The following is a 27,811-nucleotide window of genomic DNA, read 5'->3' on the forward strand; positions in this document are numbered from 1 at the left end:
AAGCTTTGTCTTTTAACTTGTGCACACGGTGTGGGGGTGGTAACTCTTGGACGGAGTCGTCCTGTCCCACACACTCCTCTCTGACCCCTGCCCTGTAGAAAACTGGTTTCCAGCCAAGTGCAGGCAGTTCTCCAGTGTGGCTTCCCTGATCTTGACGAGAAGCCGGGACAGCCCTGGCTGCCAAGCGTGGGGAGTCCAGGACTAAGGTCACAAAGATGAGCAGCACAGCTGTGAGCAACCTTCACTGATGGTTCCCCACGGCCACTTTCTCAGACGTCACACCGCCATGAACTCCAAACACATCAGGCCCCTCTAGTCTTCTCCACTCACGGTCCCCATGCCCTTCCACCAGTCCCGTGGGAACCTAAGGGCCAGATGAATCTGAGCACCTATTGCCTTTCAGGTCCTGTCCCTCATCGCTCCCTGATGTGTAGCTTGGCCTCTACATTGGCCCTGCCCACCGGCCTGAGGTCACTTGGTAACTTCTTCCCGGGCTGCCACTCCAGGACCAACAGTTGTCCCTTAGCCCCCCACGTGGGGAATGTCTCCAAGACGTGTTTCCTGAGGCCTTGGGCAGCTCCTCTCCTACCGTTTCTCTGTTCTCTGGGCGAGTTCGTCAATGACTCCCAAGTCCGGCCCAACTAAAGCATTCGTGGGGGTCTTGAAAGAGGGCTCGGCATGCCTTTCCACTCCACCTCGCCCGATCTCCTGTGACTGGAGAAGCCAGGGAGCCTGGGGGAGGAAAAGCTCTTGGCAAGTAGTCCAGGGGTTCAGGTTCCAGAGATGACCACCCGGTCACCCCAAATTCCCACCACTGTTCCCGCCCCTCCAAGTCCGACACCACCCGATGTCCTACCCGTTCCCCCACCCCCGTGAGACAATACTGACCCTGAGGAGCCCACTCAGTCAGTGCCTGTGGCCTGGCCAGGCTCCTTCTGGGTGTCTGTGGGCTCCTGGAGCCCTCCAGGGAACAAACTCTGGGTCCTCTGGGCTCTCCACTGCTGTCTGGGGCTGGAGGCGGGGCTGGAGCCTAGTGAGAAATGCCATCAGTTGGGCAATGCCATGATGCCTGCGGCTCCCTGGCGTCTGTCCCCTGCACACCCTGACCGCCTCACCGTCACTGGACCAGCACGGCTTCTCCTCATCTGGAGAGAGGGTCTGTGGGGGGCTGGGCCAGGGCCGGGACAGGGGGGAGGCTGAAGCCTCGCCCCACAGTTCCTGCTGCTGCTGCTGCTGATGGAGCTAAACAGAAGGGAGAAGATGAGAGGCCTCCCTCCTGTCCCATTGTGAGGCCCAGCCCCGGGCCAGGTACAGAGACTGTTGACACCTCCTCCCCCAGCTCCTGTTGAGTAACTCCTTACACTCCAGCCCCCTCCACACTCTCCACTTTGTTCAGCTGCCTTCTCCCACCCCTTCTCTTTTTGGCACCCCCTCTGCTCACCTGGTGCAGGTAGATGGCATGGAGACTCATCTCAGCAGATGCAAGCTCTGGGAGCTGGGCCAGCTTCTGGCCCCCAGTGCCTCCCGGGGACACACAGCTAGAACAGAGGGCGCGGTTGATCATGAAGACACACACATACCCCCAGGGAGAACCTGGCTTCAACTCCCTTTCCACATCACACCCCCCCAACTCCAGTGCCCCTTCTCCTGGAGGATCAGCCCCACCCCTTGCTCCCGGCATCTCAGGCCCCCACCCCTCACCTTGAGTCCTGGGTAATTCGGGAAAGGGAAGCCAGGAGGCTGGCTGTGGCTGCGGCCGGGCAGGGGGCTGTAGGGCTGAGGTCTTGAGGCGGCCGGAGGGGCTGCACCAAGAGGTTGGCCAGGAAGGCCTCCGGCTGGGAGCGAGAGGAGAGAGGGTCAGAAAAGAGGACAGAGGAGAGGGAGGAGGTCCAGGAAGGCAGGAGAGCAGACGGCACCAATAAGCAGGTTAATAGAGGGGTGAGGCAAAGGGTGGTGGGGACAGGAGGGCAGACAGGCAGAGCTGGCTCCGACTCACCAGAGGGGACGGAGAGGTGCTGAGGATCCCGGGGGCGGGGGGGCTGCGCAGCGAGCTGGCGCCCCAGGCGGCTGCGTCTTGCTGCACCCGGCCTCGCAGGTGCCCCAGGAACTTGGAGCTGTGGCCTGGGGGGCGCCATTGTGGGTGAACCAGGGAGAACCTCATCAAGGAGAGTTCCGTCTTCCCGTCCTCGGCGCGCTGAGACAGTGAGGCCTCGGTCTGTCCCTCGGAGAGCCACTGAAAGGAACGACGGCCCTTCAGGTGCTGCCAGCATCAGGCAGTGCAGCTTGCGGGATCTCAGGTCCCCGACCAGGGACTGAACAGGGGGCCCTGGCAGTGAAAGCGCTAAAGCCGGACCACTAGGCCACCAGGGAACTCCAGCCAACTCCACTTGGATAACTGCGGTGGGGGCCTCGTGCGGTAGGCAGGACAGGAAACACTAGCCCCAGGGTGAAAGGATGGAAGCCACAAGGGGACGAGTTCAAGATCAGCCAAAAAAACACAGCCGGAGAGCAGGACCCGGGTCCAGACCCAGCGCTAGCAGATGATGTGGGCTCAGTGTTTTGCCGGCCTGTATGCATTAGATACGACTGGCCCGACGGCCTTGGTCAGGAAACACGTCCGTACCCCAGCCCCGTCCACTGACCGAGGCATTTCTCTCCAGTGGTCTGCGCTCCCACTTACTGCTGTGACGATGCTGGGCACCCTCTTAGGGCTCTCCACCTGTCATCTCACGTGATCCTCCTAAGAGGCCTGAGCACTGGCTAGTCATTGCCGGCATTTGAGAAATGAAGGCTCAGGAAAGTGAACAGGGGAGCTCGAGGTCACAGGTGCCAAGCAGTGAAGGTGGGGGTGGAACCCAGTTCTGCTTCCAGTGAGGCAAGCCAACGCCTACCCAACCTACCTGCCCTGCACCGCCCGGGACAGGCTCCCACCTGAGGGTGTCCATGCCGCTTCACGTCCATGAGGGCAAAGGAGCAGATGTCGCCGACCCCCGCCACGTCCACAGTAAAGTGCCGAAAGAAGTCGATAATTTCCAAGGCCCGGGGCCGAAACCAGAAGAGCAGAAACAAGGGCGTGAGGACAGGGGACAGGAGCTCCTCCACCAGGGAGACCTGGAGAAAGCAGGCCCGAGGCTGAGAAAGCCTTTCGGAGGGCAACCAGACTCGCCTGGCAGGCAACCTCCAACCCCGTCCATTCCGGGGGCCTCCCCCAGACCCCCGAGGGCAGCCAAAAGCCTCCACAGCCTGGCCGGCTTCCGGCGTGACCCTCACCGCTCGGTATTGCAACAGCCGCGCCATCTGCCTGTAAGAGCTGGTCCTGCCGGCAGGGCCGGTCTCCTCGGGGAGGTAGTGCATGTGGGCCAAGGCCGCCTGCAGCAGGAGCTGCGGCGAACGACCTTGGCCTTGCTCATCGGGAATGAAAGACCTAGAGGGCGGGATCGGGGTGGGGAAAGAAGGCGGCCTGCGGTTCAGAGGATGTGCGGGGGGTGGGGTGGGGGTACGCTAGCGGGGGGGAGCGGGGAGTGGAGAGGGAGGGGTGCACGGAGGCTCCAACCCAGGACCGAGGAAGGGCCCCCCCTCCCCGGCCCTCTGCCATCGCACCTGGCCACCGTGGCTGCGATCCCAAGCGCGGTCATGGCAGTGAGCACGTGCTCCACGGCGAGCACGTCCTCGTCGTACACGGTGAGCACCAGCAGCGCGGCCAAGGGCGCGCCGGCGAAGAAGACGAGCTGACGGGCCAGCAGCGCCAGCAGGGGCGCGGGGGGCGCGGCGGCGCGCAGGAAGGCGGCGGCCGGGCGGTAGGCGCGGGCCAGGCGCGCGCGCAGCTCGTGCGGCAGCTCGTTGAAGTGGCGCAGCTGCAGGCGGGCCAGGCGGGACCAGCGGCGCGTCCCCAGCGCGCCGGGCTCGCGCCGCAGCAGCTCGGCGTGGCTGTAGAAGGCGTGCAGCACCTGCCAGGCCAGCACCAGCGGGCTCAGCGCCAGGTTCGCGGCCGCCAGCAGCAGCACCGTGCGCCGCCAGCGCGCGGCCAGGGCGGCCCGCCGGTCGCCGCGCTTGTAGGCGTCGGGCAGCTCCCAGCCGCCGCGGAAGAGCGAGAAGGGCCCGCGGAAGAGGAGCAGGTCGACGTTGAGCGCCAGGCCGCGGCTGAGGAAGGCCGCGCCGCCGCCCCAGGGCAGCGCGGCGCGGGCGGGCAGCAGCCCTTTGTTGGCCAGCGCCACCTGGTAGTTGGTGTAGCGCAGGATGCGGTGGTGGACGTCCAGCTCCGTCAGCGGCCTCGGCTGCACGCACAGCCCCCCGCTCCTCTGCAGCGCCAGCAGGCGGGACTGCACCTCTGCCCAGGGCACCGAGCTGAGCTCCTCCTGCGGAGAGCCGACTGCTGAGGCCAGCGCCCCTGACTCCTGTCCATCACGATGCCCACCCTCCGCGTGGCCAGAGAGGCATCCCCCCGGCCTTACCCGGGGCCCTCCCGCCAGAAACCTACCGCCTTTCACGGCAGTCCCTTCGCCTTCCTCTCTTTGCCACCGACCAGCGGCACCTCATCCTCGGTCTGAACCGCCCTCCCCAGGCCCCTGCCCCTCCTGGGCCAGGAGTCACTTGCTCCCGAGGGACCCTTCATGAGTTAAACTCCATAGGTATGTGAGCTCGGCCCCTTCCAAGTAGATCTTCCAGACACGCCCCCTCCCCGTCCTGGCAGCCCTGCATGCAAAAGGCGCACCACAGCTGCAGGTAACTGGGCGATCACTTTCTCCTTCCTAGGGTGCCAGCCAGCCGGGCGCAGAAGCCCCACAAGCTTTTACCTCGGCGTGCTTGGAGACCCCACCCCCATCCCCATCCCCTCCATCAGATTAACCTTCCTAAGACAGTGGCCAGGTCCCTATCTGGGGTGGGGTGGGGGGTGGCCATCAGACCTCACTTGCTGCTCAGCTGCAAAACTCATCTTAGCCCAGTTTCACCCAGCTTCCCCAATCCAGCTTAGTCACGTCCCTTCAGGCCAGCCTCTCCAGTCCACCCCAGGGTCTCCCCTACCTCTGAAAGGAAGTGGAGAAGAGGAGAAAGAAGGAAGGAGAAAGAGAAGGGGTCAGGCGCCTTCCCGGAGGAGCGGTGGTCCAGCTCCCGATCTTCCCTGCGTCCGTCCCCAGCCCTCTGCTGTGGCTCGGGCTCCCCTACTCAAGGGGGCTTTCGGAGGACCTCTCCCCTTTGCTGCACTGGAGGGCGGTAGAAGGTTCTGGACTTCTGAGGGGAGCAAGGGAAGTTGACTGCCGAAGGTAGCCTTTGTGCTGTGCCTTAGAGAAAGAATTAGGTACACAGGCAGACGAGCGAGACCAAGAGGAGGAGAGAGCGAAGTGTGGCCAGGGACAGTGAAGGGGCCCACGAAGCAGCTTCCTGCAAAGTGAAGCCAGAAAGCGGGGTGGGCTCCCCCGACAGGGGCCTGAACACTCAGTGGCAAGCTGGTAGGTCAGTCTCCTCATCACTGCCCGAGATGCTCACTGCTCCTCCCCACCCCTTTCCGTCATGGGGCCTGGAACGCCTCCTCACAGCCTATCCTTCCCAGCTGGGTCTCAGTTCCTCCTGCTTCGTCAAACCAGAGGACCGCCCCTCTAAGTCCCCAGCGTCTGAGCCACAAGTACATATCTTCCATAACCATCTGCATCAACTAAGCCCCACAACAGTAAGGACCTCAGGTTCTCAGGGGTGGTACCCCACTTCCTAGCATTATTTGGGGCTAAGCCTAGGTAGGTGTGTCACAAAGGTCTTCTGCCCTCTTTCCAGTGGCTCCTCCTGTCTGCACAGGCCACCGCTCCTCCCCATCCTCCACCCCCCCAGCCCCCTGACATGGCACCCCGCCACAGACACACTCATCCAACTCACCGGGGGGATGTGCAGGGCCTCCCTGTAAAACACCTGGATGTCCCAGTAGCTGAAGAGGTTGCAGACCGAGCGGAGCAGCTGGAACAGCCAGAAGGCAGCAGCCAGGATCAGCAGGAAGACCAAGAGGGGGCTGGAGCAGATCCTGTGTGAGGCAAAACAGACAGCAGGGACAAAGTAGGGGCCCCATAGGAAGGGAGGCCAGTCTTGGGGAGCGATGGAGGTCATGGAGAGGGGGCCCTGCCAGACCAGTGATTCTCAGTGTAGGTCCTAGAGGTCCCCCAACCCTTGTGTCTGCAAGGTCAAAACTTCTCAGCTAATATTCAGGTTTTCTGCCATTTTCATTCTCATTCTCCCAAGAGTATCCAGTGGGCTTTTCCAGACTCTGTGTAACACCATGTTCACAGACGGGATGTATGTTCCCACATTCGTAGATTTTAAAGCCATTCTCAGTTTTGATGTCTAACAAGGTAAATGCAGATAGGATGCTCGAAACAAAAGCCCCTGGGAGTTGGTTCTCAACAAACAAATATTAAGTGTATTAAAGGTGTATTCTCCACCAATATTAAGTGGATTAAAGGTGTTCTCAAACCAAAACCTCGGAGAATGGCTGATCTAGACCAAGGAACAAAAGGAGGGGATACTTTTGCGTTGGTCTCCGCCAGCCCCTGCCCCCGCCAGCTTTCACTCACCGCTGGGCACATTGTGAGGAGGGTAGGACGGCGTCCGACAAGGTCACTTTGCTGTGGAGTGGCCCAGGTCGTGTTCGGTTACTTGATTGGTTGGCAAAAAGAACACTGTAATCCACGCAACGCAGGAGGAAGGTTGTGAAGGTGACGATGAAAATGAATTGTCTGGGACGAGAGGAAGAGCGGTGCTCAAGCCTGAGGGCCGAGTGGGCTCCTGCCCCAGCCCCAGGCCTGCCAGGTTGGTCAGCCCCTCCTGCTGGGCCCCTGGGCACATCTCACCCCAGCTGGAAGACATCCTCCAGCAGGATACAGGTAAAGCCATTCCTCTGGTGGTAGCTGTAGATGTGGCCGCAAGTCAAGAAGTCAGCCTGAAGCATGATGGGCTTTTCCTGAGAATGCCTCCCGATCCCCCGCCAAGTCCCCAGCCCACGGCACCCATCCCCCTGCCTGCCCCTTCTGCCAGGCTGCGCACAGAAAGGATATCTTGGTAAAGAAGCTGTCCAGGTTCTGGATGTGGTGCCAGGAGCCTGGGCACAGAAGGGAGAGCGTTGGGGCGTGGCGCTCACCTGACTCCATGCCCTCAAGCTGCTGCCAGCCTGGGGCGGGGTTGCGGGGGAGCAACCCTAGAGCCCCACACCCACCCGCTCACCTCGGAGCCCTTCCGGCACATGAAGCAGGGGCTGCTGCTCCTCCCCATGGAGGGGTGAATCTTGGGACCCCTCGGGGTCACCGTCCTCCAGCCGCTCGTAATCCTGCTCAGGGATCAGAGGGCCTATCCGCAGCCCAGGAGAGTCCTGGGGGCATCGGCATGGGGGAGGGGGAGTCCCCGAGGCCGGAGGAGGGGCAGAGTGGGAACCCCAGAGAGGGGGAGCAGAGACAGGTGTCATGGAGGGCTGGGGCTGCGCTGGGGGGGTGGCGTGGGTGGGGGGGACACTGTGGCAAGGCTGAGAAGCCCCTGGGGACTGCACCGCTGGGCAGGGGAGCCCCGAGGCTGAAGGAGGAGCTGAGGAAGGGGTCCTTCTTGTGGGAGGGACAGGGGACAGAGAGAAGGAGACCCTCCCCGCCCCAGGTCCCCGACAGGGAGGAGGAGGAAGAGGAGGCAGTGGCGTGGGGAGCAGGGGCACGGATCCAGGCCCCAGGTCTCCCCACCGCCCCAACCGCCCCCTGGTCCCCCCCCAGCCCATTCGCCTCACCATCAGGCCAGCGGCTTCTCCTGAAAGCTTGGAAGGATGGGAGCTGCTGCCGTTTCCGCAGAGGGCTGCGTTGCTGAGCAGGGACTTTGACAACTAGGACGGGTTGACAACAACAGCTCCATGACTCAGTGGGGGCAGGCCTCAGGCGTCCCAACTCGCAGTCACCAGTCCGACCACTCACACCCCTTCCAGGGCAACCTGCGGCCAAACCTCTTAGGGCTCCACCTCCACACCTGGCAGGGCAGGAGCTGCAGAGGACGGAAGGAGATCCCCACAGTCCCACCTTCAGACCTCCAGGGGATTTAAAGGCGAGGCCAGAGAGCAGCAGCCAAAGCCAAAGCAAAAAGAATCCTATTAAAGATGCTAGAGCTATGGGGCCAGGACAATATTGTACATCTTTGGTGTCTTAAAACCTAATCTCAAAACAAAACAAAACTTCTCTCTCCTCCCTACATACACACACACAGAGTGGTCAAGAGAGAAACACTTTGGTACCAAAAACAAAAAAGAAAAACGTGTGCATGTTTTGTTGTTATGATGGTACTAAAGAAGGGAAAAGGGGAGACTGACTTGGCATTCAGGTCGGGGGAAACTGAGGACAGGAAAGAACCGAAGAGAGGAGAGGGGATTATTTTGGATATGAGATGGTTCTTGGAGCTTTTACAGTAGGAAAGCGGGATTCCTTGAAGCTCCATTGTGTTTACTGATTCATCCTCTTGAAACCCTCTCCACCAAGTTCTGATCCAGTTTTGGGGGCCCCGCTGAGAAGCGTCAGGGCTGACCCAGCAGAGGGCAGCTGAAGGTCTGGAATTTGCAAGGGCAGGAATTTGGGTGCCCCGTGACTGAGCTGAGTTCCTTGTTGCCACCTCAAGAGGAGGCGGAGGCCCAGACAGCTGGTTTGGTGGCTTGTCCAACGCCATTCTTGAGGTCCTGAATCATTAGGTTTCCTACTGAAGCCCATTCCTGCAGTGCTGACTCAACCACCCAGGTGTTAGGGCCCCCAGGGCTTAGGTCCAAGGGTTGATTTAGGGACCAGTTCAGGAAATGGAGAGAGAGAGAAACAGAGTGCATTCCAGATTGCCTTCTAGAGGAACTTGGAGGAGGAACCTGTGCTTCTTTCCTGGGAGGGGAAGTGTCATAATAGCTCATGACTTGCAGAGTTTTATCCCAGAGCAGGAGGCAGAGCTAAGAAAACAAGACTTCTGGTGTCCCCAAGTGGAATCTCACACTGCAGACAGGCTAGGAAATTCCCATGATCTCTCTGAGATGTCTGCCCAAATGGGTTCTGTGGGGTTTCCTCTGGTCTCTTGCCAACCTCACTCACCCCAGTTTTCCACCATACGCACTTTAGGATCCTCTCATACACCCTCTGCACCCAGCCGAACTACAAACTAATCCTGGCACATTTTCCTCCCGTTTCACTCCAGATTCATCAATGGACAGCCTCCCTACCACCAGCCCAATTCAAGTTATTATAAAGGGCATTTTTCCTTGCCAGGCATGGAGAGAGGAAGGAGGGGACCAATGAGCAAGACAGAGCCACTACCCAAGAGGAAGTCACAGCCTGGTAGGGAGGTGGCTATGCAAGCAAATAGTTACACGGAAGAAATAAATAAGAGAGAAATTGCAGGTGTAAGAGCTGTGCGGTGGCAGCTACAGGCAAGTCAGCCTGACTGCGGTAGGAAGGCATCTATCCGGGAGATGGATCTGGGGTCGCGCCAGTGGTTCTAAACCATTGTGTAGCGCGAGCTTATCAGAATCACCAGGGGAGTTTTTCCCCAAATATATGTGGCGGCCACAGCGGGTGGCGAGCTAGTGGTAAAGAATCTGCCTGCCAATGCAGGAGACAGACTCAGATTCGATCCCTGGGTCGGAAAGATCCCCCGGAGGAGGGCAAGGCGACCCACTCCAGTATTCTTGCCTGGAGAATCCCATGGACAGAGTAGCCTGGTGGGCTGCAGTCCGTAGAGTCGCAAAGAGTCGGACACGCCTGAAGCGACTAAACAAGCACGCACGTTGTCCCTGGAGCTCTGACTCGCCTAGGTGAGCGGGATGGGTGGAAAGGCACGTGCACATATTTTGGGGAAAAAAAAAAACTCCAAACGATTTTTGTCCCTTGGTCTCCCAGAACCAGCTTTCTACACTCCCCGGAGAGTTCGAGTCACCTGGAATGCTCTGAGAGCACGCCTAAGAGACTGACCCCGGGATAGGCCGCTGACGCGTTACTATGGATACCCGGCGGGGCGGGGGAGCGCACTCGGCACGCCCTCAAGACATCACCTCAGAGCCCAACCCCGGAGGCGGGCGGAAAACATTGCCGCTTCCGGCTCGGCCCCGCCCAGAACTGGATGGGAGGGGGCGGGCCACAGGCGGCTCTCTCCAATCATCGTTGAGGCGCGAACGAGGTTTCCTCCAATCACAGCTTGCAATGAAATTGATGTTTCTTTCCGCCAATCAGCGCCGCGGCGCGCGGGGGTTGTCGGGATGCGGGCCGGAGCCAACATGGAGCCCTCAATGGGATCAGGGTGAAGCTGTCGTTGCCGGCTGGTCCGGTTCTCCCCACATCATGCTGGTGCACTTGTTTCGAGTCGGGATTCGGGGTGGCCCCGTCCCAGGCAAGCCGTTGCTACCCCTCCGCTTCCAGACATTCTCGGCTATCAGGTAAAAAGGGACGAGACCTAACTGGGAAAGTGGGATACTGACCCACCTGAAGGGCGTGGGGCCCGCCGGGAGATGGAGTCCCGGGCTCTCGCAAGGTCTGCTGGGAGCTGTAGGCTGGTCTGGCCCGGGGGTTGTCTGTCGTACCCGGGGGATCGGCCTCAATTATTTATAGCGACGGCCAGGTGCCGACGGGAGGCTCGGCGCGTCTGTGTCCGCGCGAAGGCTGGACGCAGGGGGGCGCTCTGGGTCAGGGACCACGCTAGGTCCGCTCTCCCCGCCAGGGGGCGCCGTGCTGCACAGGTGTCAGTTCACTTCAGTTCAATCGCTCAGGCATGTCTGACTCTTTGCGACCCCATGGACTGCTGCATGCCAGGCCTCCCTGTCCATCACCAACTCCCGGAGCCTACTCAAACTCATGTCCATCGAGTCTGTGAGGCCATCCAACCGTCTCATCCTCTGTCGTTCTTTTCTCCTCCCACCTTCAATCCTTCCCAATATCAGGGTTTTTTCAAATGAGTCAGTTCTTTGCATCAGGTGGCCAAAGTGTTGGAGTTTCAGCTTCAGCATCAGTCCTTCCAGTGAATATTCAGGACTGATTTCCTTTAGGATGGACTGGTTGAATCTCCTTGCAATCCAAGGGACTCTCAAGAGTCTTCTCCAACACCACAGTTCAAAAGCATCAATTCTTCGGCGCTCAACTTTATAGTCCAACTCTCACATCCATACATGACTAGTGGAAAAACCAACGCCTTGACTTGAGGGAACTTTGTTGGCAAAGTAATGTCTCTGCTTTTTAATATGTTGTCTAGATTGGTTATAACTTTCCTTCCAAGGAGTAAGCATCTTTTAATTTCATGGCTGCAGTCATCTTCTGCAGTGATTTTGGAACCCCCCCCAAATAAAGTCTGTCACTGTTTCCACTGTTTCCCCATCTATTTGCCATGATGTGATGGGACTGAATGCCATGATCTTGTTTTCTGAATGTTGAGTTTTAAGCCAACTTTTTCACTCTCACTTTCATCAGGCCCCCCGTTTCTGGCCTCAGTCCTCATTCTTGGAATTGGTCTGGCGATGCGGACAAAAATTAAGTGTCCAGAGACATTCAGCATGGCTGTTGTTCCAGAGATTCAGTGTGAACTGAACAAAAATGGTTCCTAAATCTGTATACTTTCAGCAGAGATAAAAGCATATGTACGTGTTGGTGTTCGTTCACTCTGCACACGTTGGTCCCAAGAGAGAAAAACACAAATGGGGAACGAAAAGGATGCAGAGACTGCGACTCCATTGTAAACACTTTACAAGGCGCAACTGATTCCTTTCTGATCCTAGAGTGAAAACCCGAGAGCCAGGCAGGCAGCAAATCACAGGGGCGGGTGGATGTGGACTTATGTCCTTCAGGAAGCGCATTTGACTGATGAAGGGCAAGAGGGGCGGAGCTGCGGCTTAGAAGTACTGGTGCTGGGAAGTAATTGCCAGTTTTGGGCTGTGACCAAACACTGCATGCAGGCTTGGCTCAGATGGTAAAGCATCTGTCTACAATGCGGGAGACCTAGGTTGGATCCCTGGGTCGGGAAGATCCCCTGGAGAAGGAAATGGCAACCCATTCCAGTACTCTTGCCTAGAAAACCCCATGGATGGAGGAGCTTGGTGCAGGCTACTATCCATGGGGTTGCAAAGAGTCAGGCATGACTGAGCGACTTCACTTTCACTTTAAACACTGCTTAGACCTTAGTTTGGAGATGATGAGAAAAGCTGGAAAGTAGCCATGGTAAATTATTAAAAGGCTTGAATACAGTCCTTAGGAAAAGAGTAAGGGTGTCGATGTTATTTCAACAAGAGCACAACCCCAGGAAAGACATCAAATAGTGTGCTAGAATTTGTGTGTTCATAGTGCAGTGTTTTTCAGACCTGCAAGTCACAGCACAATAGATCAGAAAGTGAATTTAGTGAGTCTGGACCCTTTAGAAGGGATATAGGACTTCCCTGGTGGTACAGTGGATGGGAATCCACCTGTCAATGCAGGAGACACGGGTTCGATCCCTGGTCCGGGAGGATTCCATGTGCCTCAGAGCAACTGTGCCTGTGGGCCACAACTGCTGAGTCTGCACTCTAGGACCTGGCCAGCATGCCACAACTTCTAAGCCCACATGCTGCAGCTACTGAAGCCCACACACCTAGAGCCTGGGCTTGGCAGGAAGAGAAGCCCCCACAATGAGGAGCCCGTGCAGGGCACCACAGAGTAGCCCCTGCTCACCACAACTAAGGAGAGCCCGAGTGCACCAACGAAGACCCAGCACAGCCACATATGAATTAAATTGTAAAGAAAGTGAATATAGTAGTATACATGTTTAAAAAACAAATTAGGGAGGGACTTGCCTGGCAATCCAGTGGTTAGGACTTGGGCCTTTCACTGCCAGGGCTCAGGTTTGATCCCTAGTGGAGAAACGAAGATCCTGCAAACCTTGAGGCCAAAAAATAAATAAGGAAAATATTGTTTTGTGAAGCATTTAAATTTTCTGCAACATACATATGTTCACTGTGCTAGGTCATAAAGTAAAATATATTTCATACTATTGTCTACAGTAAGTCTAAACCTTTACAAACATTCAGCAGTGAATCAGGTTACTTGTTGTTTAATCACTAAATCATGTCCAACTCTTTGTGACCCCATGGCCTGCAGCATGCCAGGCTTTCCAGTTCTTTACCATCTCCTAGGGTTTGCTCAAACTCATGTCCGTTGAGTCAATCATGCCTTCCAACCATCTCATCCTCTGTTGTCCCCTTCTCCTCCGGCCTTCAGTCTTTCCCAGCATCAGGGTCTTTTCCAGTGAGTCGGCTCTTGGCATCAGGTAGCCAAAGTATTGGAGCTGCAGCTTCAGCATCAGTCCTTGCAGTGAATATTCAGGGTTGGATTTGTCAGATTGTTCTCCATCTCTAATGAGGGCATAACGCACCCAACACACATAACCATGTGCTGGGCTCTGGTTTGTACCAGAGCTCTGCCCAGTGCTCTGGGGATACAGTGGCGAGTAAGATCTCACTTCCTGCCATCAAGGAATGTGTGAAGTGGGGCATTTACAGAGAGCAGGACAGTGAGCTTCTCCGTCTATATATTTTTTCCATTTATATTTTGGATAGATATGAAATATGCGGTGGAAAACAGGCAGGTGGATGAGGTCGGGGGAGATGTCACATGGAGGTGGCAAGAAGCTCAGGCAGGCCTCATTGAAACAGGGAAGGATGAGACTGAGTGTGTAGTTAGGAGGGTCTGGACATAGGAAAACCCATTGTCGTCAAGGAAAACCCTCTCATCCATTTGTTTTTCAAAAGCCTCTCCCCATCAGTAATCTCGTTTGCATCTTTGATCATCCTCCCATCTACTCTTGGCCAGGTAACAGATACTTCTAACAGGCCTCCCTATAGCTGCTCCTGTCCTTCTCCAGCTCACTCTTCTCTGCGGGGATCTTTAAAATGCAATTATGATTATGGTCTTCCTTGCTCTCTCAAGTCCACATGTTTTAAAGGGACGGTAATGGGTCCCCCACTCCCACCACCCACCCTCAGCAAGCTTTGTCGTTAGCTTTTTTTGTGTCCCCCCTGCCCTATACATTGTTGTTGTTCGGTCACTAAGTCCTGTCCAACTCTTTGCCATCCCTTGGACTGCAGCACGCCAGCCTCCCCGGTCCTTCACCATCTCCTAGAGTTTGCTTAAGTTCACGTCCATTGGGTCAGTGATGCTATCTAACCATCTCATCCTCTGCTGCCCTCTTCTCCTCCTGCCTTCAATCTTTCCCAGCATTAGGGTCTATCCATACACCCACGCTGAAGCTTAACCACCACGAGGGCGGTTACCTGGCCTGTCCTGTTGGTCTTTTGTTCCCTGGACCTCGGAGCAGAGCACGGTGCACAGTAGGCTGGTCACCCTGCATTGCCATGTGAATGCAAAACTGCAGATACCAAAACTGCAGGATACAGGGGATCTTGGCCTATGTGAGATGACTAGATGCAAGTTACGTGGCTTTTATTTCTTTTTCTTCCTCCAGCTGACAGAGAGGGAGCCTGTCACCCTTTTCTTCCATGCCTTGTCTGTCACGTTAGCGCTCGAGGCCTGGGAGGGGACAGAGTGATGGGGTGTAATAAGCTTCTGACCAGTGGGCAGAGTCTTGGGGTCACTCCTGGCCTCACCACATGTAACTGTGAGCTCATCACACCCAATCCAGAGCCTGGATTCTGGAGTCAGACAGCAGGGCTCCCACCTTGTCCCAGTTCTGCTGCTCATCTGTAAGGGGAGCGCCGTCAAGCTCTGATGACCTGTCATTCTTCTGAAAGAGCAGAGGGTGGAGATGGTCGCTGATGAGGGCCAGCCATCCCAGAGACGAGCCAGGGGCAAACACCTTTAAGATTTGATGACTTTCCACTGGGTGTGTTTGTCTCAGAAATAGAGGTTGCTTAAGAGCCTCCCTGAGACAGGTAGGTGGAGCTGTCACAAGAGAAGCCTCTGTCCCCTGGAGGGCTGAGCCAAGGCCCAGAGCCGGGCGCCGTGCTGCTAGGCTGAGGGCCAGTCAGGCCCATGAGCCGTCAACAGCATTCTCTCCCTGCAGGTCTTCCGATGGCCGCCCCAGCGCCTGCCTCCTCGGGGCTGTGGCCCGGCTGCACTCCCAGCTCCGGGCCCGCCTCCCTCGAGTACCTCCAGCTCCCATCCGGAGCCCCTCTGCCTGGCGCTGGGTTGGGGGAGTCCTCCTGGGCCCCCTGGTTCTGAGTAAGTGCCCCCGCCTCGGCCTTGTGGCACTGTGTGAGGCAGAAGAGGGCCCCCCGGCCCGCTCCAGACCCTGTGTCCTGGAGCCCCGCTTTAACTGGACGCTCTTCTGGCAGTTTCTGCGCCCCCACCTGCTGGTCCTGGGGGCAGCCATCGTGGTGAGGTCTTCTCCTGCCCCCCGCCCCAACACCAGGGAAGGGAAGGATACAGCCCCCATTTTCAGAAGCCCCCAGCTGCACAGGGACAGCTTTCCTGCCCGGCCGATTCTCAGAGGAGACCCCAGGCCACTGGCTTGGGGACACGGCCGAGGGTCCTTGGAGGAGCTGCATGGGGCTGGGGGACAGGGCCCAAGTGTCCCCAGGGGCTGGCGGCTGGGTTTTCCTCTCTGAGAGCCACAGGAACCCTCACAGTAGGGGCAGCAGTGAGAGAGGAAGGATCGGGGATGGGTAGAGGTGGTCCCCCTCTGACCAGCCGCCCCCACCCCCAAGCTGGCGCTGGGCGCGGCCCTGGTGAATGTGCAGATCCCCCTGCTCCTGGGGCAGCTGGTGGAGATTGTGGCTAAGTACACGAGGGACCACGCGGGCAGCTTCTTGACGGAGTCCCGGAGCCTCAGCACCCACCTGCTCCTCCTCTACGGCCTGCAGGTACCGCAGGAGGGAGGGCTGGGGGGCCCCCGCCCCTCCGAGGAGCCCCGGGCATCCCTGAGAGCCGGGCCTCTCTCGCAGGGCCTGCTGACCTTCGGGTACCTGGTGCTACTGTCCCGCATCGGCGAGCGCATGGCCGTGGACCTGCGAAGGGCGCTTTTCTGCAACCTGCTCCGGTAGGGGGCGTGGCCCTGGGACCTGGGGGCGTGTCTTGGGGCGGGGCCTCACCCTGAGGGCGTGTCTCCCTCCTTCTCTCCACCTGCGGCCCCAGCCAAGACATTGCGTTCTTTGATGCTAAGAAGACAGGGCAAATGGTGAGCCGACTGACGACGGACGTGCAGGAGTTTAAATCCTCCTTCAAACTCGTCATCTCCCAGGTCAGTGCCAAAGGTGCTTCCCGACTGTCACACACACATCTGCACACACTCTTGGGCTCCCTCGCCCCCAGCTCACACCAAAGCCAGAGGCCTGCCCTCTGCTGAGGGTGTGGGCGGGAGGTGCCAGCGGGCAGGGTGTGTCCAAGGTCAGGACAGGCTGTTTCTCTCCTGCGGTGAAATCCAACCTCCCCCGGAAAACCCTTCCCTAGAACTCAGACAAGAGCCTTTGCCGGCCCTACTTGCCAAGAGCATCGTCACGGCCTGGCCCTGGAGTGCCTGGCCCACTGACAGGAGAGCGAGAGACAGCTCTGCTGAGTTCCTGATGTCCTCTCTTCATCCCCCGCTCCCCACATTGTCACTGACCCCCCAGCAGGCCCTGGGCGGTATCGCCAGGCTGTCCTTTTTTTGGTTCAGTTTCTGGAGCAGAAGAGGACAGTGGCCTTGTCAGGAGGAGGAGGAGGCCTTGGTCCGTAGTTTCTCACCCCTGCTGGTCAGGAAAGGGTTACAGTCTGTGACTGGTGGCCTCCTGGGGATCAGACCTGTGGCCTCCCCCTGTGAGTGAGTGGTGAGCTGGCTCTAGCCAACCGATGCTTGGCGAGTCCCCACGTCCTGGTGCTGACACCTCACAGGCTTCCTGTCCACTGCCCAGGGGCTACGGAGCTGCACACAGGTGGCCGGCTGCCTGGTGTCCCTGTCCATGCTCTCCACGCGCCTCACGCTGCTGCTGATGGTGGCCACGCCTGCCCTGATGGGAGTTGGCACCCTGATGGGCTCAGCTCTCAGAAAACTGTCTCGCCAGTGTCAGGAGCAGGTATCGGAATTCCCGCCCACCCCCCTTGTGCTCCTCTCTTTCTCTGCGCCCTGCGCTCCTCGGTCACCCTCCCCATCTGCATCCTGGCTTCCTAACTCCTGAGTCCCTTGCAGGTCGCCAGGGCAACAGGTGTGGCAGATGAGGCCCTGGGCAACGTTCGGACCGTGCGCGCCTTCGCCATGGAGCAGCGGGAGGAGGAGTGAGTCCTGAGCAGGGGCAGAGCGCAGAGCTGGGGGGTGCTCCCCAAAGGCCCCTCCATCCGCCCCGCGCCCCACCCTGCCAGTTTCCTGAGGGCCGGGCTTGGCCTCTGTCCCCAGACGCTACGGAGCGGAGCTGGAGGGGTCGCGCTGTAAGGCAGAGGAGCTGGGCAGAGGCATCGCCTTGTTCCAGGGGCTCTCCAACATCGCCTTCAACTGTGAGTGAGCAGGGACCCCCGGGGGGAGTACGGGCATGGCTCGGGGTGAGCTCGGAAGAGCCAGGGCGGCCCTCCACCTGCTTGGTGGTTGACGTCTCCCGAGTGCCAGGCAGCTGGTCTGCTAACTAGGGGAGGAGGCTGCCAACTCAGGCAGGCAGTGGGCACAGAGGCCAGTGCCACATCTGAGCCACGGGCAGAGCTGCTGGGAGGAAGCAGTGAGGTGCCCCCATCCCCCTCGTTGCCAAAGGAAGAAAGGCAGAGACCATTCGGGTGACTTGCTGAAATGCCAGTCAGTGGGGAGCGGGGCAGGGACCAGCACAGGGGCCAGACTCTGTCCCCCGGCCTCCTCCCTGACCACCTATCCTGGGCCCTCGCAGGCATGGTCTTGGGCACCCTGTTTATTGGGGGCTCCCTCGTGGCTGGGCAGCAGCTGACGGGGGGAGACCTCATGTCCTTCCTGGTGGCTTCCCAGACTGTGCAGAGGTGAGTGTGGGCCATTTTCTTCCTGAGGGGCCCAGCCGGGGCAGGGAGCAGGGCACGCCAGTCTGCTGTGTGTACGGTGACCAGCTCCCCCAGCAAAGTGCAGGGCTGGGGAGGGGGCCCCCTGCCTTCCAGCAGTGCCCACTCAGGGCTCCCTGCAACCTCATTCACTGACTGTACCCTCAGAAACGCAGCCATCAGCTTCAACTTCCCAGCAATTCAAAAGCTTCCTTGATAAGCCTTTTTTGTTTAATTTTGATAAAATACATGTAACAGAATTTACCGTCTTAATGTATTTAAGTACAGTTTATTAGCATCGCATAACGCTCAGGTTGTGTGGCCGTCACCAGCATCCGTCTTCAGAACGTCTTCACTTTGCAAAACTGAAATACTGTACCTCGATGACCCCTTCCCCAGCCCCCGGCAGCCCCGTCCTGCTTTCTGTCTGTGAATCTGCCCACCTCAGGTCCTCGTCTAGGTGGGCTCACATGGTGTCTGTCCCCTGGTGAGGGCGTCTTTCTCTGAGCGCGACTTCTCCCAGGTTCATCCATATCGGGGCAGGTGTCAGAACTGCCTTCCCTTTTAAGGCTGAGTAAGACTCCATGTGGGCTTGCCTGGGGGCTCAGACGGTAAAGAGTCTGCCTGCACTGTGGGAGACCCAGGTTTGATCCCTGGATGGGGAAGATCCCCGGGAGAAGGGAATGGCAACCCACTCCAGTATTCATGCCTGGAGAATCCCATGGACAGAGGAGCCTGGCGGGCTACAGTCCATGGGGTTGCAAAGAGTTGGACACAACTGAGCGACTTCACTTTCTTTAAGATTCCATGTATGGTAGCCCATCTTTGATGCGGTCTCTGAGAGCTGGCCTCCCACCCTCTGCCTGACCTTCCCCTGCACCTCCCACCCAGCTGGCTCCCTGGGTCGGTGGCTCCGCTGGCCCCGTGTGCCCACTGGCTCTGCCACGAGAGGACCCAGGGCGGGTGGCCTCCTCCCCTCCCCTGCCCCTTCCAAGCTGAGCTCCTGGCAGCTCTCTCTGCTGTTTGCGTTTCTCCTTGCTTTGTCCTCCCCCCATCCACCACATACACCAAAACACGTGAAAAGTAAATAGATGCTAGATAAATAGAGTAAATGTGAAATAACAAGTAACTGAAGCGTGAAGACTCGCCCCTGCGAGTGTGGCAGGCATCTCTTCCAGAGTCCTTCACCTTGTTACTGTCCAGGGCCGAGTGGTGCTCACCCCAAGGCAGGGCAGGTAGAAAGAGCCCCCCCTTTCCCAGCCCCAGGCCAGTATCCCACAAAGACCAGGGTCCCCCCGTTTCTGCTCAGGGCTGCCTAGTCAGGCCCCTTCACACCCTCTCTGGTGCTGGACACCCCCCTCCTCCCCCGTGGCCTTGGGACACAGAGATCTGAGGGTTCCAGAGACAGATCTCGGGCTGCCCCCGCTGCCCCTCCCCCGGTGCTGACCTGCATGGACACCCCTGGCTCCCTGCACGGGGTTGGCCCTCCTCCCTCGGACTCGCCTTCTGCTGGGCCCCCTCACCCCTGTGGCCTGGGCACAGACCCGCTCCTTCCCTCCCTGCTGCACGGCCTGGTGGGCTAGCAGAGTGCTGTTACAGACTCAGGAAAGCCTCTCACAGGCTGCTAGATGGGGCCCCTCGCATACACACAGGCCCTAGGCCCAACCATTTGGGGGCCCCTTGCCATGGACAGGGGGCTTGCCTGGGGGCTCAGATGGTAAAACGTCTGCCGGCAATGTGGGAGACCTGGGTTTGATCCCTGGGTTGGGAAGATTCCCCTGGAGAAGGAAATGGCAACCCACGCCAGTATTCTCGCCTCGAAAATCCCATGGACAGAGGAGCCTGGTGGGCTACAGTCCATGGGGTTGCAAAGAGTCAGACACGACTGAGCATCTTCACTTCACCATGGACAGAGAAGCCTGGTGGGCTGTAGTCCGTGGGGTCACAGGGTCGGATACGACTGAGTGACTAACACACACACCCCACATGGAGCGCCTTCACCACCCACCTTGGAGGAACTGGGTGTCAGTAAAGAAGCTGGTGTTTCCTCCTGGGGTCCGGCAAGGGGAGGCAGGGAGGCAGGCCTGCCCCGACTTCAAGCAGCCTCAACCTTTGGACCCCACCCGAGGGGTTCTCAGTGGTGGCCCTGGGGTCCTGGAAGGGACGGGGAGGTACACAGACAGACCAGGGTCATGGCCAGGCGTCCGGATCTGGGTCCCCCTGGGGATGGGCCCAGCCACCACCTTGTCCCGAGGGGCCTCCAGGGAGGGTGAGGCCTGCCTCCCGCACCATCCCTGCGAGCAGGGTCACATGCAACTGGTTTTTGGCGGCCACGCGGCACCCCCGCCAGGCCCTAGCAGCTTCCAGGCCTCTGGTGGACCGTGCTATCCCGACACTGGTGGAGCACGCCCCATCCTGGCTCCTCTCCATGCCTCTTGCCCCCTCCGGCAAGCGCTCTGAGCCCCATTCCCCCCCTCCCCGCCTCGCCCCCACCTGGGTGACGGGACAAGTGAGACCCTGGGGAGTCAGTCTTGCTTTTAGAAAACCCACACACACCGTCGCAGACGCAGAGTCACGGGCGGCCAGGCCAGCCGGGCGCTGTGACTAAGGAGCAGTGACTCACCCCCCTCCAGCCCCGTGTGACAGAGGCGGCCACCCACCGTCTGGGCGCAGCTGTGATGAGATAACATCTTCAGGGAATTTTCTCTTGGGGTCCTCCCCCCGCCCCCACCGCAGTCCAGTGTCTTCTGTCTCCTTCTTCCCGTGGAAGGAGTAACATCCTTTTTTTCCAGTCCATTAGACCTTGTTTCCCCGGGCGTGGACAGCCCTAGATCCGACCACCTGGGTGGGTCTCACCCTGCGCCCTGCAGGCTGCGGGCAGCATGGAGCCCAAGCCCCCTGCCCAGCCTTCCGCCATTTCCTCCCTGGAGCCCAGCCCTCAGGGAGTCCCCGGCTGTCAGCGCCCTCCGGGCCAGGAGAGAAGGCGGCTCTGAAGGGAGGAGTGACGTCCCAGGGTTGCCAGGTCCCAGGGCCCCGGGGGCCCCAGGTTTCAGGAGAAGCCTCTCCATTTGGCCTCAGGCCACCCAGTACTTGCCCCCTCTGCCTCCGGGCCACCTTCTCTCAGCCTGTCCCTGCTCCCCTCTTTCAGCCCACGTCTTCTCCTTGCAGGTCCATGGCCAACCTCTCCATCCTGTTCGGTCAGGTGAGCTGCAGTCAGGTCTGGGGGTGCGGGCGCCAAATCTGGGCTGGAGTCACACACGTGACTTGCGTGCTGCGGAAACCGGGCGTCCGGCAAAGGGGACACTGTGAGCCCTTCCCCCCCGGGGCGTTCAGGAGATGCTGCCCCTTCCCTCGGACCCAGGCCTCCCTCACCCCAGACTCGAACCCCTCCCCAGGTGGTGCGGGGGCTCAGCGCGGGCGCCCGGGTCTTCGAGTACATGACCCTGAGCCCCAGCATCCCGCTCAGCGGGGGCTGCAGCCTGCCCCGGGAGCACCTGCGCGGCTCTGTCACCTTTCACAACGTCTCCTTCAGGTCGGTGTCAGCCGCCGCCTCTCTGGGCTGAGGGCGGGGGAGGGGGCCCGTCTGGGGGCCTGTGGGGTGGTGTCGCCCTCTGAATAAGCCCCCCTCCGGGGCTCAGGGAGACTTGAGAGTTCAGGAGGGACCAGGGTGACAAGGGTCTCTCACCTCCCGCCAGCTACCCGTGCCGCCCCGGCTTCCCCGTGCTCAGAGACTTCAGCCTCACGCTGCCCCCAGGCGAGATCGTGGCCCTGGTGGGCCAGTCCGGGGGAGGTAAGAACGGCCCGCCACCCCCCAACCTGTGACTCTGCCCCATGGGAACCACTCAGCGTGGCAGGAGGGCCCCTGCTCTCCTGGAACACGCTTCAGAAACCCACGCCGCCCTCCCCTCCCTGGTCCCCAGGAAAGACCACCGTGGCCTCCCTGCTCGAGCGCTTCTACGACCCCACGGCGGGTGTGGTGACGCTGGACGGGCAGGACCTGCGCACCCTCGACCCCTCCTGGCTCCGGGGCCAGGTCATTGGCTTCATCAGCCAGGTGAAGCTTGCTTCTCGGTCCTGCGGCCCTCAAGGGGGTGGGGGCAGGCGGGCAGTCTTCACTGGTCCCTGTGTTCGTTCACCAGGGTCCCAGCCGCTGCAGCTTTGCCTTTAGACTCTGTTCCTCAATTTAAGAGATCCCATGGGGCGGCCCTTTCAGGATCCCTGACAGCCCGTGGCACCCAGAAGGTCAAATTGTAATAATAAAACTCTCCCTGCCTGGCTCCCCATAGCAGGGTCCCCTGCCCAACCAGCTGGTCTTGCTCTCCTAGCTGCCTTCCCTCACCCCTTCCCAAGGGGCCCCATTTCCTGCAGCAAGCTCAGCCTCTCCCTACTCTGATGGGTCTGTCTCTGATCTGTAACTCTGAACCTCCCTACCTGCCCTCCACGGGGTCCTGTTGTGGCCAGAACTCTCCTGATGGCACCCCTCAGGGGTTCGGGGCAGAGTCAGGATGTTTCCTGTGGTTCCCCCCACCTCCCACCCCCAGGAGCCCGTCCTGTTTGGAACCACAATCATGGAGAACATTCGTTTCGGGAAGGTGGATGCCTCTGATGAAGAGGTTTATGCAGCCGCCCGGGAAGCCAACGCTCATGAGTTCATCACCAGCTTCCCGGAGGGCTACAACACTATCGTGGGTGAGTGCAGGGACGGTGTCCCACACGGGTCTGGGGGCCCACGTGGGCTGGGGGGCAGTGGGACGGGAACACTTGTCATGGTGTCAGGGGAGACCAGACCGGGACCGTGGCTGAGGGGGACAGAGGCAGCTCTCCGGGGACGGGGGAGACCATGCCCGGGTGGTTCAGGCACAAGCCGGCTGCAGGGACAGGAGCATGATGGGGATACATCTGATCCGTGACGTAGGGACTCTTCAGAGTTCACCACATCAGCTGCTGAGACCTGACCAGAAGCACAGGGTATTAATCTCTTCCTCTCTCTGGCTTTTATCCTTTAATGAAAGGTGTTTCCACTCTTGTTATCCATGGGGATGGGTTTGGTTGAGCAAGTCTCTGTTCTGACTTACCCAGAAGAGGGCTCTGGTGGTTCTAGAACACTGGAATGTTGTAGCATCACACTAGAATCTTCATATTGACGCCTGCAGCTTTGTGTGTTCCTCTCAGAGGTCCTTTCTTCAACCTATGGGCTCATGTTCGTTATCCAGAGTCTCTTGGCTCTGCTGCAGAATGCTGCAGCACTTCTCATGGTGCTGGACATGTCTGACTCTTTGTGACCCCACGGACTGTAGCCCGCCAGGCTCCTCTGTCCATGGGATTCTCCAGGCAAGAATACCAGAGTGGGTTGCCATTTCCTCCTCCAGGGGATCTTCCCCACCCAGGGATTAAACCCAGGTCTCCTGCATCTCCTGAATTGGCAGGCAGATTCTTTACCACTGCGCCACCTGGGAAGTCCTCTCGGTGCAGGCATATCCAAAGTTCTTAACTCTTTTTTTTGGCCACGCCTCGCTTCACACAGGATTGTAGTTCCCTGACAAGGGATCCAGCCAGTGTGCCCTGCAGTGGAAACGCAGAGTCTTAACCTCTGGGCCACTGGAAAAGTCCCTCTCAACTCTTCTTGACACTTAGGCCTCAGTCATGGCTTTCCTGGTGGCTCAGATGGTAAAGAATCCACCTGCAATGCAGGAGGCCCAGGTTTGACCCCTCGGTTGGGAAGATCCCCTGGAGAAGGGAACAGCTACCTGCTCCAGTATTCTTGTCTGGAGAGTCCCATGGACAGAGGAGCCTGGTGGGCTACAGTTCATGGGGTCGCAGAGTCGGACAGGACTGAGCGACTGACGCAGTTAGGCCTCGGTCTGCTGAGCTTAGCCCGCCGCGTTGTTCAGCCATCCTTCGAGGTCCGTGGCTGCTGAGACTCCCGTGGACCCTGCCCTGCCTGGAGGAGCCGGCCCACACCTTTCTTGGCGCTTTCCCTGTCCCTCCGGCACCCCGCTCTGTGACTGTCGTCACATGGAGGCTCTTCTTGGCTCTCAGCCTGCCACCTCTGCTGTTCTCTGTGGGCATTGTTTGGACCCCGCATGCGGTCTTTCCAGAAAGTCCGGCGGTAGGGTGGACTCCCGCCATTTGGCCACCCCCACCCCAGGAGCCACGTCTGCGTCCAACAGAGACCCAGGTGGCCAGAAGGCGGGTAGAGCTTCAGGGCCGGGGCGGGTGGGCCCGGGCCTGTTGCGGCTCCGAGCCGTGCCCTGGTGCAGGAGGAGCCTGGCCTCCTCGGGCGTCACTGCGCCCCACCGCGTGCACAGGGTGGGGGATCGGGGTGCTGCCAGGCGTCACGCCTGCCCTCTCCCCTCCCGCCCCCCAGGTGAGCGGGGTGCAACCCTGTCTGGCGGCCAGAAGCAGCGCCTGGCCATTGCCCGAGCTCTCATCAAGCAGCCCACCGTGCTGATCCTGGACGAGGCGACCAGCGCGCTGGACTCGGAGTCCGAGAGGGTGGTGCAGGAGGCCCTGGACCGCGCCAGCGCCGGGCGCACCGTGCTCGTCATCGCCCACCGGCTCAGCACCGTGCGCAGCGCCCACCAGATCGTCGTCATGGCCCACGGCCGGGTCTGCGAGGTCAGCCAGGGCCCCGGGGCGTGGGCCAGGGGGCTGGGATGGACATGGGGAGATAGGTGGCTCAGCTGAGCTGTGGGAGGGTCTGGTCTGGCCCCAGGGGCTGGGGGTTATGGTCTGGAAATAGCACCCATGTGGATTCAGGAGTTCTTGCCCTTCAGTAAGCCCTGGCCACTCTGGGCCCCCGTTTCTTCCCCTGGGGGTGGGGGAGCAGTAAGCAGAGCTGCAGTGAGACCCCCAGGGTCACGGGGGAGAGTTCTCAGGAGCGCACGGTGCTGGGGGAGGGCCCTGGGGCTGAGGGGCTGAAGAGGGGGCCCGGGGGACCCTGATGGGGCCCAGCGGGAGTTGCACCCGGAGGCTGGGTCTGCAGCGGGGCTCAGTGGCTGTATGGGGCCCGGCTCACAGACCCCCAGCCACCTGCACTGGGCGAGGGGCGCTGGGCCCTGTAAGGAGGACAGGGGGACCCAGAGGCTCTTGTACAATCTCGCTCGGCTAACAAGTACAGATGTGCCAGCCGCAACCTGTGACTGACAGTGCTCTGTCCTCAGGAGGGGCTCTGGCTTAGGTGAAGGCCGGCCCAAGGAGCTGGTCCTCTGAGGGCTGTGAGCTCTGGGCCGGGCGGAGGGTGACCCTCTGCTCCCCCTTCCTCTCTGCAGGTGGGGACGCATGAGGAGCTCCTGAAGAAGGGCGGGCTCTACTCAGAGCTCATCCGGAGACAGGCCCTGGACACCCCGCCTCCGGAGCCGCCCCGAGTCCTTGGGCACCGGCACTCCAAGTCCTGAGAGGTCTGGTCACCGTCAGGCGTCCGTGGCCGAGGCCAGGGCTCAGCTCAGGGGGCAGCTCCCGCAGACCCAGCCCCCAGGAGGAGAGCCAGCGTGCTGGGTGGGGCGGCTCCCCCTGCTCAGAATAAAACCCCGGGCCAGGCGCTGGGCTGGGAGGAGGCTGGGACCAGCCGTCCTCCTGACGCTAGGCTGCCCGCCTCCTGTTGGAGCTGAGAGTCCTTGGGCTGGCCGCACAGGGGAGGGGGCGGGCTCCCAGGCCCCGCGCGGGCCCCCTCCCTTAGCCCAGCCCTCCTGACCCGTCTCCCCACCCTGCCGCGCCTCCCTTCTACCTGACACCTTCACGGTGTCCCGGCCGCAGCTGCAAGGGCTCTTCACGAGACAGCGTTGAGGGAGGGCAGTGGGGACTCACCCCAGCGTTCCTCCCACACCCGAGCCATGACTTCAAGTCCCTCCAGGGACTCGTAATGCGTCTCTCAGACCCTGGGAGAAGCAGGCCACCCTCTGAGCCAACCCTTCAAACCCACAGCGCCGTCCTGGGCACAGCTTTCCTTCTCCTTGCCCCGTAACACAGTCCTTTAGATGTCACCCCCCCACTACCGCCGTCTGAATGGGACAGGTGCCCCACCTAGAGGGCTGGGGTCCACAGTCTCGGCAGAAGTCCACAGTCTCCCCAGGTGACAGACGCGAGGTGCATGGGGCCGGGGCAGTGGGGAGATGGGCTGGCTCCTGGCAGCCTCGTGTGAACAGGCCACAGCCACCGCCAACCCTCTGACCCTGGTGTGCGTGCGGCAGCCTCCGTGGATGTGGTCCAGGAGCAGATGCTACTGTCGGGCCACGGCCAGCCTGCTTGGATGCCCTGCTTCCTTGCTGATGAGAGGTCGACTCCCTGGGCAGGCCTGGCCTGGCTCCAGCTTGCTCTGCCACTAAACCCCTCCCTGGGGAGGGCAGCCAAGGGCAGGTCTCAGCTTCCCAGCCAGGTCCACACTAGCCGGCCGGGCCCCTCTCAGCCCCGTCCAGCTCCTGTTCCACCAGCAGCCTCCAGACGTCTCCCGACACCAGATCCCGGGTGTTTCCTTACCTCTGCAGGGCAGCCTCTCCAAATCCTGTCCCCACCCCCCCCAACCTCCCCTGCTTTGGGGAAGTAGTGAGGCTATATGGAAGGCCCTACGCTGGAAGAACCCGCAGTCAGCCGCCCACTTGTAGTCTTAACCCCAACCTCCGCTCCTGCAGCCATTCCGTGTGGGTCATAAACCCAGCTGTACTTCATTTTGAGAGCCTGTTTTTAAGAGTTTAATTAGAATGATCTGTGGTAACGTACTTGCGACTACGCCTCAGAAGCTGGTTACATCTGTGCAGTAAACGATGTTATTCACTCCTTCAAGATGTGCGTTCATTAAGCGCCTGCTGTGGGCCGCTGAGCCCACGAGGGGGGACGGGGAGGCCCCTGCCCGCTACGGTCTCGGTGGGAGGACGACCCGGAGGCCAGGGGATCGCGGCACAGTGTGGCCATGTTCAGTTGGCACACTTCCCCTCGCTGCCAAGAGCCCACACCTCGTGGAGCCTCGCCGCAGAGGCTCTTTGGAAGGACACGGAGTAGAAATGAACACAGTCGATAAAACTAGCAGAGGTCAACCCGCAGCATGTCTCAAGCCAGCAGCGCCTCCTGCAGCCGCACGCGGGCGGACCAGGAGCTAACCAAACACTGGGTCTGGCGGCCCGGCTGGCCCTCCCCAGCTAGGCCCCCTCAGCAGCTGCCTTCTTCCTGTCCCCCGTACTTCGGGTCAGCAAGACACCGGAACCCCACGAGGCCAGTGGGCCTGCAGCTCTGTTCTCTGTTTTCCAGCCGCCGGGAGCTCTCCTCCGCCCAACCCATCACTGGAACATCTGAGGCTTCATTCAAGGGCCCCGACTCTGCCCTGAGACAGCCAGTGTTACCACCCCGTGCTGGGCCCTGTGGCCCAAGACACCCCAGCTGGCCCAGGGGCCACCTAGGTCCTCCTTTAGAAAAGCGCCCTCCCCCTCCCCCCGCCCACCCAGGGAAGACAGACACGCCCCTGTTACTGATGGGAGCACCCACTGTGGGGAATTTCACGGTGTCAGTCAGGTTCCCCATGCAGTTACCTCTTCTTGACCCAGCGGCTATATTTCTGGGAGTTTCCATCTGTGCAGCGTTACTGAGAGCGCCATTGTTTGCCACGAAAGACTGGAAACTCCCAGTGTCCATCAGCAGGGATGGGGCTGTATGAATGCGAATGATGGTGCATCCGCATAAATGAAATGGTATGCGGCCGTTTAAAAAACGGGAGGTTTCCATGTACTGGATACCACATGGCCTCCAGGATGTGTCGTTATGTGAAAACAGGTGTGAAGTTCACAGAGCATCCGTACTACCCAGGAGGGCGGCCCATGGGCACCTATGTCCCACCTGAAGGGTGGCGGGTGAGCCCACTGTCACTGCGGCAGAGGCCAGCCCCCCCACCCCAGACAGGAGGGCCTGCGTGTGGGGAG

At 59.9% G+C, this 27,811-nt stretch overlaps 2 protein-coding genes across 3 annotated transcripts; one reads left to right on the forward strand and one right to left on the reverse strand.

The window, feature by feature from the left end:
* Positions 1–120: 120 nt before the first annotated feature.
* On the reverse strand, positions 121–7,747 carry ATG9B (autophagy related 9B). The gene is made up of 14 exons (XM_061166121.1): positions 7,201–7,747; positions 7,035–7,078; positions 6,831–6,895; positions 6,555–6,716; positions 5,866–6,007; positions 3,601–4,355; positions 3,271–3,424; positions 2,932–3,111; positions 1,997–2,233; positions 1,702–1,835; positions 1,442–1,538; positions 1,116–1,242; positions 889–1,030; positions 121–732 (listed from the first exon to the last, which is right to left on the reverse strand). The coding sequence occupies exons 1-13, from the start codon at positions 7,745–7,747 to the stop codon at positions 903–905; spliced, it is 2,772 nt and encodes a 923-aa protein (XP_061022104.1). The 3' UTR covers positions 121–732; positions 889–902.
* Positions 7,748–10,206: 2,459 nt separating this feature from the next.
* On the forward strand, positions 10,207–26,684 carry ABCB8 (ATP binding cassette subfamily B member 8). Of its 2 annotated transcripts, none has more exons than XM_061166122.1 (16): positions 10,207–10,405; positions 15,007–15,319; positions 15,650–15,805; positions 15,887–15,981; positions 16,077–16,182; positions 16,832–16,993; positions 17,107–17,192; positions 17,311–17,408; positions 17,786–17,891; positions 21,075–21,108; positions 21,302–21,438; positions 21,602–21,696; positions 21,827–21,960; positions 22,448–22,595; positions 24,274–24,524; positions 25,178–26,684. In XM_061166122.1, exons 1-16 carry the CDS (start codon positions 10,311–10,313, stop codon positions 25,301–25,303), a joined length of 2,142 nt encoding a protein of 713 aa, XP_061022105.1. In that variant the 5' UTR covers positions 10,207–10,310; the 3' UTR covers positions 25,304–26,684. The 2 variants fall into 2 exon arrangements, with proteins under 2 accessions (XP_061022105.1, XP_061022106.1); XM_061166123.1 differs by having other exon boundaries at positions 15,007–15,316.
* The last annotated feature ends 1,127 nt before the right edge of the window (positions 26,685–27,811 follow it).

This window comes from Dama dama, chromosome 18, assembly GCF_033118175.1.
Source record: "Dama dama isolate Ldn47 chromosome 18, ASM3311817v1, whole genome shotgun sequence".
Taxonomy (NCBI): Eukaryota; Metazoa; Chordata; class Mammalia; order Artiodactyla; family Cervidae; genus Dama; species Dama dama.

Excerpts from the sequence above, each read along its gene's own strand:
- ATG9B (XM_061166121.1), bottom strand. The coding sequence starts at position 7,747 with ATGGTGAGGCGAATGGGCTGGGGGGGGACCAGGGGGCGGTTGGGGCGG. Across the intron at positions 6,008-6,554 it reads TCCTCACAATGTGCCCAGCG|GATCTGCTCCAGCCCCCTCT; the intron begins GTGAGTGAAAGC and ends TGCCTCACACAG. Across the intron at positions 3,425-3,600 it reads ATCGCAGCCACGGTGGCCAG|GTCTTTCATTCCCGATGAGC; the intron begins GTGCGATGGCAG and ends CCCGCCCTCTAG.
- ABCB8 (XM_061166122.1), top strand. The coding sequence starts at position 10,311 with ATGCTGGTGCACTTGTTTCGAGTCGGGATTCGGGGTGGCCCCGTCCCA. Across the intron at positions 15,320-15,649 it reads TCCTGGGGGCAGCCATCGTG|CTGGCGCTGGGCGCGGCCCT; the intron begins GTGAGGTCTTCT and ends CCCACCCCCAAG. Across the intron at positions 21,109-21,301 it reads TCTCCATCCTGTTCGGTCAG|GTGGTGCGGGGGCTCAGCGC; the intron begins GTGAGCTGCAGT and ends ACCCCTCCCCAG.